Source organism: Saccostrea cucullata, unplaced genomic scaffold (assembly GCF_032062105.1).
Source record: "Saccostrea cucullata isolate Sc308-1 unplaced genomic scaffold, CSIRO_AGI_Scuc_v1 ctg1209, whole genome shotgun sequence".
NCBI classification, from domain to species: Eukaryota; Metazoa; Mollusca; class Bivalvia; order Ostreida; family Ostreidae; genus Saccostrea; species Saccostrea cuccullata.
Genome location: NW_026918210.1, coordinates 60494 through 72725, shown reverse-complemented (window position 1 = coordinate 72725; position 12232 = coordinate 60494). Strand labels below are relative to the sequence as shown.

Below are 12232 nucleotides of genomic sequence, written 5' to 3'. Positions count from 1 at the left end.
CTTTTACATGGATACCCACTTCCGCCCCAGCCCGGGGTTGAACTCTCGACCTTCGGAATCTGTCTCCTAGTAGTGCAGGAACAGCGCGCTAGACCGCTCGGCTAGCTAGGCAAGTCAAAAAAACTTGCTTTCGATGCCGATGGAATTCTCGCGGCGCTGCCCTACACTACACGGTCATTGAGAATAGAAGTGAGATACTTATTTGGACATTAGTTTTTAACAGAGGATTGTTACCAATACATGTTGTAATGAAATTAATTATTATTTATAAAGCACATTTTAAAACAACTCTTAAACTAACATAACTGCCCTAAGTGAAGAAATATTAATACAGAAAGCACAGAGAAATTCACTTTTACATGGATACCCACTTCCGCCCCATTTTTTTCTGACTTGCCTAGATAGCCGAGCGGTCTAGCGCGCTGTTCCTGCACTGCTAGGAGACAGATTCCGAAGGTCGAGAGTTCAACCCCGGGCTGGGGCGGAAGTGGGTATCCATGTAAAAGTGAATTTCTCTGTGCTTTCTGTATTAATATTTCTTCACTTAGGGCAGTTATGTTAGTTTAAGAGTTGTTGTAAAATGTGCTTTATATATATATATATATATATATATATATATAGGTCCATACCTGTGCATCAGTTTGTTAGCCATGTTGAAGATGCTATGAGGGACAGTAATTTAAAGATTTATCAGGAATTCTCAGTAAGTTTGAACTGTTATTATTACAAAATACCTGATACTCAGCATCTTTATGTATTTGTGCATTCTAGAATAGATGTCTTTAAATGAAAAATATTATCGAAGTCTTATTAATTTTCAAGTGAAAAATTATTGACAAAGCTAGATGCAGGTATCTTGTACTGTGTTTTGCTGTTTCAGGGATTTTTTTTTTGAAATGAAAATTAGACTTTAATTAAAGCAATTTTGAATCAAGAGGCCCATGGGCCACATCGCTCACGAGAGAAACTATGGCCATGCCATTCTTTAACAGATTTCCCCCTTTGTAATACCAATTGTGACCATGCCCTATCCCCAGGGTCATGATTTGGACAATTTAGAATCTACACTACCCCAATATTCACATATGTTTCAGCTTTTCTGGCCCAGTGGTTCTTGAGAAGATTTTCAAAGATTTTCGATATATACTTCAATGTAAAACTTTGGATTCCCTATTGTGGCCCCCGCCCTACCACCGGGGGGTCATGATTTTTACAATTTAGAATCTACAATACCCCAGGATGCTTCCACATAAGTTTCAGCTGTTTTGGCCCAATGGTTCTTGAGAAGAAGATTTTTAAATTTTCCAATATATTTATATGTAAAACTTGGATTCCCTATTGTGGCCCCGCCCTACCCCCAGGGGTCATAATTCTTACAATTTAGAATCTACACTACCCCAGGATGCTTCCATATAAGTTTCAGCTTTTCTAGCCCAGTGGTTCTTGAGAAGAAGATTTTTAATTTTTTTCCTAAATATTTCTATGTAAAACTTGGATTCCCTATTGTGGCCCCGCCCTTCCCCAGGGGTCATAATTCTTACAATTTAGAATCTACACTACCCTAGGATGCTTTCACATAAGTTTTAGCTTTTCTGGCCCAGTGGTTCTTGAGGAGAAGATTTTTTAATGACCCCACCCTATTTTTGTATTTTCTTGATTATCTCCCCTTGGAAAGGGGCTTGGCCCTCGATTTTAACAATTTAAATTCCCCTTCACCCAAGAATGCTTTGTATTAAGTATGGTTAAAATTGTCCCAGTTGTTCTTGAGAAGAAGTTGAAAATGTGAAAAGTTTACAGACGGACGGACGGACAGACAGCTAGACCGACAGACGGACAGACGGACGATGGACAACGGGTGATCAGAAAAGCTCACTTGAGCATTCAGCTCAGGTGAGCTAAAAAATGAAGAATCTTGATTTATTATAATTTTATTATTTGATTGCAAGAGCCTTCTTTCGTCAACTGGAAAAGGAAGTACAAGAATAGGACATTCAAAGAACAATTTGTCGAAAAACAGGAGCAATGTTGTTCCGTGTAAGTTAAATATACAGCAACATTTCCTTTTCAAATTAGTATACTGGTATCTTGATTATATTCGTTAAGAAAAATTTCGTAGGACGATGTGGATAACATTTCAATAAATGACACTTAATCGTCTGATGAAATATTGACAGTCATTTAATTTTTTAACTATTTAAGCAGTAACATAGTTTTCTCACAAAATAATTGATTTTGATGCTGAGTAATGGATTGTTTTATTGTGACTAAATGATACCTTCCACAAAAGTCAATGTCACATACGATAAAAAATGATTTCTAAACTCTAAAAATGAAATCAATTTTTCCGTGTAAAAAGATCTAAACCTTAAAATTTTCATCCGTTTCGGACAAACGCATGCTATCCCGCTCTCTGAAATGATCACTGATGCTCTCAACAATACTCAATATTTGCAAATTATGTAGTTGGTATGATGATAATGAGATATGTCATTAATGTTACAGATGATGGCAACCGAGTAAAGTTTTCAGAAGGGAAGAAGGGTTCACAGAATGACTATATAAATGCTAGTTTTATTTTGGTAAGTGTATTTAAAATCAATTTATCTTGTCAAGAACTTTTTTTACTTCTCAGGAAGATAAGATGAGAATAAGGACCTTGAAGACCAAAATATTATAATTAGAAAATGTCGAAGTTTTGAAAATCGATTAATCTGAAGTACATTCATTTCAGCTATAAGTATAATTTTGCCTTGAAATAATTTGATTTTAATTTGTTTATTGTAAAGGAACAAAACTATATTATGACCCAGTATCCTCTACCAAAGACAACTGGACATTTCTGGCAAATGGTGTGGGAACAGAACGCACCCTCTATTGTGGTACTATCTGATGACAGCAATGAAAATAGCAAGGTAAATTCTATTTTTTAGCACGACTTATGCGGATCATTCTGCCTTTTCAATTTAACACACAAGTATTGAAAGGAAATCTTATTATAAGTATGTATGATTGTATTGGTAAAACATTAAAACAAATCAGTCAAAACATTGGAAATAAATTTTAAGTATATATCTTTGAAGATAAAAAAACTTTTATGTACGCATTAATAGACCCAATAATTTCACAGATTTTTTTTATTGTTCTTAATATATTTTCAAAAGTATAGAACTTCCTTTCTTTACTTTTTCGACATTGCGATTCAACCTTAGGAACGCTTTAAGCTTTATTCATTACAAAGTTTTAAGCCTTCCCTCAATATTGACTCTAAATTTTAAAAATTAAAAGGCAAGGAAATTCCTAAAACATTCCATATTATTATTAGCTCACCTGAGGCGAAGGCTCAAGTGAGCTTTTCTGATCACATTTTGTCCGTCGTCCGTCCGTCCGTCCGTCCGTCTGTCCGTCCGTCTGTAAACTTTTCACATTTTCGACTTCTTCTCAAGAACCAATGGACCAATTTTAACCAAACTTGGTACAAAGCATTCTTGGGTTAAGGGGAGTTTAAATTGTTAAAATGAAGGACCAAGTCCCCTTACAAGGGGAGATAATCAAGAAAAGACAAAAATAGAGTGGGGTCACTTAAAAATCTTCTTCTCAAGAACCACTGGGCCAGGAAAGCTGAAACTTATGTGGAAGCATCCTTGGGTATTGTAGATATTACATTGTTAAAATCATGACCCCCGGGGATAGGGCGGGGCCACAATAGTGAATCCAAGTTTTACATAGAAATATATAGAACAAATCTTTAAAAATCTTCTTCTCAAGAACCACAGGGCCAGGAAAGCTGAAACTTATGTGGAAGCATCCTTGGGTAGTGTAGATATTAAATTGTTAAAATCATGACCCCCGGGGATAGGGCGGGGCCACAATAGGGAATCCAAGTTTTACATAGAAATATATAGAACAAATCTTTAAAAATCTTCTTCTCAAGAACCACAGGGCCAGGAAAGCTGAAACTTATGTGGAAGCATCCTTGGGTAGCGTAGATATTAAATTGTTAAAAGCATGACCCCCGGGGATAGGGCGGGGCCACAATAGGGTATCCAAGTTTTACATAGAAATATATAGAACAAATCTTTAAAAATCTTCTTCTCAAGAACCACAGGGCCAGGAAAGCTGAAACTTATGTGGAAGCATCCTGGGTAGTGTAGATATTAAATTTTAAAATCATGACCCCCGGGGATAGGGCGGGGCCACAATAGGGAATCCAAGTTTTACATAGAAATATATAGAACAAATCTTTAAAAATCTTCTTCTCGAGAACCACAGGGCCAGGAAAGCTAAAACTTATGTGAAAGCATCCTTGGGTAGTGTAAATTCTATAGTTTTAAAATCATAAAAGGGAAGGGGGTAGTGGGGCATGATAAGTATAGCAAGAGGGGGAATCTGGTAATGAACTACCATCTCCCAAGTTACTCAGGTGAGCGATGTGGCCCATGGGCCTCTTGTTTTATAATTCATTATATATTTTTTTAAAGGGTGAGCAGTATTTCCCAGTCACCGATGGTGCAGTGCTTTCCCTTGGAGGAATTGACATAAAACTGCTTGCAACGTTTAATATTCTTGAAAGAGCGACTTTACGTAAAGTCAGGTTGTCAAAGGTAATGTTTCATTACAGGGATGCATGTTAAATATTTATTGAAGAGGTATTTCATTGCGCATATCATCAATCTCTCTTTGATCGTAGAACTCATTTTTGCGCGGAAAGGAACTGAAGAATGTAAACCACTATCACGTGTATGGTCTGAAAATGGCGAATTTATCCGACGAACTACTAAGTTGCATAAACCTGGTTAAATCGAACGAAAAAGATGTAAATGAAACAGGACCATTAATTGTGCATGGAGGATGGTAAGTTAAGTTGTCCAGTTAAATCTTAATAAATTGGTATAATTTTCACGGCTTTTCGTTTAGAATTTTGGTAATATATTTTAAAAAAATTCATGAAGTGTTCGAATTGGCATACTTTTCTTGATCTCAATTTATTGAATCTGATTTTGAATTTTAATGACAATTTTCATAGAAAACAAATTAAATTCATGTTGCACCTGCTTAATTAAAGCTATGAGCAAGTGAATCCGCATCATATGTGTATACGGTTATATCCATATAGCTCTGGGACTGACTATAGTGGAGTGTTCATTACAACGGATTATCTGGTTAAGTCAATAGATTCAGGTGCCAAGGATGTCGATGTATACCGGACAGCATTGAGTGTTATGAATGAAAGAATGTCCGCAATTAATACGGAAGTAAGTTATTTTATGAAGACGATAAGAAATGCAAAAAATATATAATGCATTTAAACTTACCTGAAGTTTATAACAACATATATTTTGCTGAAACGTTTTACACCGTGTTCAAATCATGTGTATAAAATTATGTTTTTTTCTCTTTAGGAACAGTATTCAACAATTTATATTTGTCTTCAAAAATACCTTGTCTCGAAAGGAGATGTAAAAACATATTATGAAAATTCTGAAAGAAAAAGTAAGCTTCAGAGATATCAAAAGTTTTAAATTAATACATGCACGTAATTATTATAATATTGTTGTGCTTAGTAAATATAGATTGTCTACTTTAGTTTTACTTTATTAAAGGATAGTTTAAACATACACTTTTTGTAAACTGTGAAGCGATTATACATATACTGGTTATACAGCTCGTGTAAAACCCGAGTATCAATTCAATTTATTCAATATACATGTAATATAATTTCCTATCACTATCACTAAATGTTAAATATAAGACATTATCTCCTTTAAAATGACCACATTTTAAAGTTTGCCTCAAGGGAATCGATGCGTTTTGATGTTTATATGTTATATGATATGAATGACTTGTTACAACCAAACTATTACAATAATCTAATAATGGTGGATGTTACAGATATGACACACTTTTTTTCAAATGTATTATTTCATTGACAGGTGCAGCTGGTACATACGAATATCTGCCATGAAGGTGTATATATTTTACTTGGAATATTCTAAGACATCTTTGTTAGCATTTTTTATCTTTTATGTGCTATTAACTTTGGAAGGCTTCTCATAATAATGTTTTTTGCCATCTCTGAGAAAATAAAACATTGTCGATGAACAAGGAATGATCAGAATCCAGCTACAGAAGAGTTATTAACACATATTGTAAGGTGCTTATTAATTTCTAATCGTATAAAATAAATCTTGAATTCTAAAAACGATCTTGTACGCGGTTTTTTTTAATTTACTTTATTTTTATGAGCAAACAGTTTGGTTTTACTGTTTTGAATTTGGTCTGAAAAAAGATATTAAAAAAAGTTTTTCAATTAAGGGTATATTATTCAATAAATCAACTATTCAGTATTATACTCAATTAATATCTCTTATGAGTCATTTGGAATCATTTGGAGTCAAAATACCACTTTATTTCAACGCCATTGTCCACAAAAATGTTTTTTTCTTAGTTAATAAAATTTTTCCCTTTATACTTACGAAAATCCAAATCCCCTATGTTCTCGTTTCAGCTGACGAACACATGCGATGTCATCGGAAATGTTATCATTTCTGAAATCTAAAAAAAAAAAAAACAAATTTACTGTCATTGTGAATGTACACTAATTTTTTTTTATGTTCTAATTCGTTTCACTCAAACGAACATAAATTATTTACAATCAAAACAAGAACACTTGTCTACATAGGAAATGGAAGCGCTTGCTTGCCAATATTTATTAGACGTATACATTTACAAAAACAAGTCTTCAATGGTACCGATTCTCTACCCTCCTTCTACAATATATCAAAAATATAATTAATCACACATAACAGTACAAAATGCATTTTAACACAATGCTTTTATATGTCCTCACTTCACTGATTAAAAACGTAATATAATGCATGTATGAACACAATTATGCTTCCCTCGCCGCCCAGGAAAAACCATAGATAAAAAACAACATCGATTTATGTTGAAAAAACTATGGAAACCTGTAAGTCCGCAGCAATTGCGAGGTAAACAAATTGAATGGCGGACTCATTCTCACAAACTTATGTACGTATCATATATTATAATGTACAATTAAAGTAAAACCTATGCAGAATGAATGTAAGTTAGAACTATCTGTAAACACATTTCGACTATATGTAGCTAATATGTACCCTTACACAACAATCTTACATTCATATCAAATTTTACATAAAATTATCTAGAGCGACTAAGCAAATTGTTTCCCATCTTTGACAATTAATCTGTTGTGTACAAAACTTTTAATTTTCTTGAAATGAAAACAATTACTTTCTTTATTAAACAAAATACTAGTCAAAGGTTGAAGTAAGTAAGAGGGTGGTGGGTGGGTGTGAATGTCGCAAAGCAAAGCCTTCGAATGAGTTAAAATCGTGATTAAAGTGAATACCTGTTCACCCGTTCTACAGGTATCGACCTTTAAATACTGACCAATAGCTACTGTCGCTATTATTAGCACATAATAAACAAAAGCACGTGTTCCTAGTACATATGATAAATTAATTTATGGTGAATATAACAGTATTACAAACTTTTATAAATAGTTGTTTAATTTTACTATCACTGGACTAGATGTTCATTTAAACATATGCAAAAATTTAGCGAAACATATGAAAACTTATTGCAAAAATAAAATAAAAATTAATTGTGTTGCATTCTTTCAGCTATAAAAAGGTATATGTGTTCATATTCTTTTCACATATCTTTAAAATGATGAAATTTTGAAAATCCATAAAATATTTCAGTTACTTAAACAATAAAATGCTTTCTTTGTTTGTTATTACTGGAATTGACGGAAGCAGTTGTTGCAGAAAAAATACATAACCCGCGTAAGCGTAATTTGAAAAAGTTCCGAACACATTAGTAGGGGTGTATAACCTATCATACGGTGGCATCGGTGTTTCATAAAGACGCATTGTTTTTACTCATCTTTTCTGTTTAACATTTCGTTTTTCTTACCTGTCATAACCATAACAGTAAAAAGCATCAGCATCAAAGGCATCATTTTGTACGTGGTGTTCAAGTAAAAATATGTATCGAAATAGTTGACTAAAATGAGATAAAATGTTCAAATAGTTACAAATTCTTTCCATTTAGTCAAAATGTAAATAAGTGAATCCATGGAATAAAATCATGCAACAATTTATAATTCAATTAAAAAAAACGATTTATGAGAATGTTACTATATTAAATTTCAGTGAATTTTCCACAGATGAGATATAATTTCCAAGAAAAAAATCTCCATTCCCTGTTGACCGGTCAGACCTGCGGTCAACCCTAATGTATTATTGGCTGGAGGGAAATTCCTTTGTCAAATTTTGTTGAAAGGAAATGCTTAACAATATATATGAAAGAAGATATCTCGCTTATCACTCAATTATGAATATGACTCGGTGGTGTCGTTTCTTGACATGAGTCGACAAATGAATGGAATATTACCTACTATTAATTGGAAAAGAAGTCAAAAGGTTGCATATGAAAGTGAAGGCAACAATACATATTTTCTTCTTCTTTGGTACACGTAATAGTTTATTGAAGAAATTATGTTTCATGCAATTATCGTTACAAAAATAGATAAGGTAATAAATGATTAAATTTTTGCTTATTGTAATGTCGTCTGTTTGTTGGACAAACTGGTATCTAAAGAATATATAATAAAACTTTATTCTCTCTCGACAAGCAAGGGGGTACTGAGGACCTATTCTAACCCGGATCCCCACGGGATTATAATGAATGGGATTTCTGTGCTATCCAATAGACTAGATTTAACACATTGTCGTATAAAGTGTAAAAAATGTTTGATGTAACTGACTATAGGAAGATTAAATAGCTTTTCTTTCTAAAAGTTTTTTAACGTTCTTTTTTTTGGACTGAGAACTGATAAACACTACTTCTACGTATATACTAAAGCAAAATGTGTCAAAAGGTGTTCCATTGCAGTAGATACTATTTTGGAAGGAGTAAAAGATAGGGCCTTGCTAGAGCATGTGCTTGAGCTGACAAACTATTAACACTTAAATGTTATTTTGAAGAATTTCAGCTGATATAAGTGATTTTTGGATGCAAGTTGGACTATCAGACTTTTGTTAGGTCATTCTTCTGGAAAATTTAAATCAGTAAATAAAACGACCAAAGTATATTTCGCTAGATGTTTTATTCTATTATTTTATTTAAATTGCATAATAATTTCCTGTCCCTGTGATAAATTAAAGTTCAGTTGATATCATTATTAGTCTCTTTTTTAAGTAAACATGAAACTTGAAAACGTAGCAATACTTACCTTGTATTGGTCATTTGCAAATTTTGTTAAAAATGTTCTGGTTTAAACACAAATATTCTGAAGTTGATATTAGTTTTTGATGGAAAATATCTTTGTCGTTTTTGAGACCAGGCCTTTGTTCAATCTTAAGGAACTTTTGAACAATTTCTGCTAGGGATTTTAATTAGTATAAATAATTTTAGAGCTTGACTTTGACTTTTGGGTTAGGGTTACTTTTGAACTGTTAATACGTATACATGTCTGACACATGCTTTTATGTACCTCTAATTTTAACCTAGGTGGATTGATTAGTTGTGTGTTATTTTACGTCCTATTCGAGAATTGTGCACTCAGAGACGTCACCATATGCCAGTAAATGACTACATTTTTTTTTACCTTTACTAAGCACACAGGGCCATTGAGCAGTGAGGGGTCTTTATCGTGCCAACGCCTGTCGTGACACGGGGTTTTTAAGGTCTCACGCGAAGGACCCACAACTTTCATTTTAAAGTGCCGAACGCAAGGCAAAGGAACAGTTTCTACCCATTCACCCCTACTAATGTGTTCGGAACCTTTTATTTTTCGGTGTTCTGCAAATTATAAAACCCGATGAGTTCAGAGTAGCTCTGGCAGTGGCTCTGGCGAGAGTTAGTGAGACTTCAGCGAGATAGGGTAAATTATTCACGGAAATGTGGCTAGGAAGTGACTAGCACGTGGAGGCATGGTAAACAGAAAGGTTATGCTGCGTTTCAGTGTTCACCACCCCTAAAATCAGCTGATAATGTCTGTAGATATGTACTTCAATCAATCTATCTTTTTTACACTCATTCAAACTTAAATAAGTATTCTCTATAATACAATTTTCGGCAGTCATGAATTAAAATTTCTTTGTGGACAAATATTTTTGCATGGGAACCGGGACTATATTTTTTGGCGTCAGATTAGCAAATGAGGCACCAGCATGGTTTTAACTGACCAGTCAACTGAATGAGTAGTGCATTATGGGTTACTACGAATACTACAACAGGAATTTTGCGCTTGAAAAAAGAAAAATCTTATTGTAAATGAAAAGCATTTTTTAAAATATTATTTTCATGCTCATCATGACAAACAATTCATGTATTAAATAAACGGCGGAAGTCTAGGTTTCTGAAAATCATACTGCAAAAGCGATTTGCGTCAGTATTAATTCCTTTGTTGTACTATCGGTGAATACTATTGCCAGGTGAATTCCCTGACCAAACACGTGATCACAAACGTAAACAAAGTTTTGTCCATTTAAATGCATAAGAGAAGCTGTTCGTTTTCCTTACCCTTGAAGCGCTGGTGTTCTGAACTAGACACAAACTACATTTTATTAAACATTTTTCCATTTAACAACAAGTCAAAAACGCCTGTAACATGTATTTTGCAGTCCATTAACATGATCGTAGATTGGTCTGAACTACGTGTTCGAAGTTAAAATGTAAACATGTATTTGGCGTTAACATTGCTATTCATTCAACGATTGGCCAGTTGCTCGTGATAAGATCCTCTGTGCACATTTATAACAATAGCCTTATAAGGCAAACAAAGGTTTGTCAGTGTAGATGATAATGCACATTTTTACCAGCGCATCGATCACTAGTCAGCTCTAATTTTCACCAAAAAGTATAAAAAATATTATTATTTTAACACCCCCTCCTTTAGCCACCCTTCTCCTGTTGAAAATCATGAAAGTCTTTCAGAAAGGTCTGGAAACATTTGTTACAGGACGTGTTTTCAAAAGAAACAGGCTATAGCAATATCGTGTTTACTGCCAATTTTATTTATAAAACCGGTTCTACCCTATAACCTTTGAATAGATCAACCTAAACCACGTGTCTTGAATTTAAATCACAATAACATTAGTAGGGGTGCATTTTTGATCGACTTAGGTCAGTCGCGGCCGAGATTCGAACTCCCGATCTTCTGATGACGGAGCGAGCGCTCTACCGTCTGAGATGTGACCGGTAGCCTAGTTGGGAGATGACTTACAAATCATACATTCATAAAGTGTGTCGAGGAGGGGTTATTTATAAGCTTCTCGAGAGAGTACTAGTATTCTATGAAGATAGATAAACAGAAATAATTAGATTATCTAACATTTCAATTGTTAACGCTTACATTTTTTCAGCAATATGCCCTTATGAACTGCATACATGGTTTATATCTCTCAAATGATTCAATAAACAAAAACATGCTCTACATACAAACATTTTTAAAATGTGCCTAGCTATCGAAAAAAAAGTTGATGAGACAAGGATGTCAAAATTCTCGTAAGAAGTCATCATTTCGAATGTTCTTTGTAAAAAATAAAAAGGTAAAATTGTGTTTAGCTTGAAAATGAAATTTAATTCTACATTGAAAAACTGTTATCTATTCATAAAGTGTAATTAATTCAGTTTTAAAAGGTACAAAATGATACTATGTATATCAACGTAAGTAATCATCTGTCATAAGATAAAGATCGTAAGTAAGTAATCTTGATATTATATTGCTACGCTATGACGCCTCTAGGGCTTAACTATGATAACCGTGGAATCTTTGTTATAAAAATGATATGACAAAAAGAATTCAAAGAATAGTTGATTACTTATCATTTTGAAACTTTGATTAACTTTCATTTACTCCCGTAATATAATTTAGGGCTATAGTAAACTGAAGTTAACTTTTTTGCTCGTGTCAGGTGCATTTCATACATACAACTTTTTTCTTAGCTATCGACGACCACATTTTCTTCTTTGTCCTTTGTACGTAATTTCTGTAGATGAGCAATTACATAAGTTGGGTCGTTTACTGCAAGTTTTACTTGTCTATAAAATAGAATGTAATATTTCTTAAAATTTTCTAATATTTTTTTGACCTGATTACCCTGTTCACATATTTGTATTCTTTGACGATTTCATATGATTGATCACTCTTCGTTATCTTTTTCAATTTATTTTCAAACAT

The 12232-nt window shown here is 33.5% G+C and overlaps 1 protein-coding gene across 1 annotated transcript in view; it reads left to right on the top strand.

The window, feature by feature from the left end:
• The window catches only part of LOC134259333 (phosphatidylinositol phosphatase PTPRQ-like), a 35117-nt gene extending 29155 nt beyond the window's left edge, over window positions 1-5962 (top strand). Inside the window, 7 exon segments of the mRNA XM_062741928.1 lie at window positions 2503-2579; window positions 2787-2912; window positions 4479-4601; window positions 4688-4851; window positions 5114-5252; window positions 5400-5490; window positions 5931-5962. Coding sequence (XP_062597912.1) covers window positions 2503-2579; window positions 2787-2912; window positions 4479-4601; window positions 4688-4851; window positions 5114-5252; window positions 5400-5490; window positions 5931-5962 — 752 coding nt within the window.
• Window positions 5963-12232: the final 6270 nt, after the last annotated feature.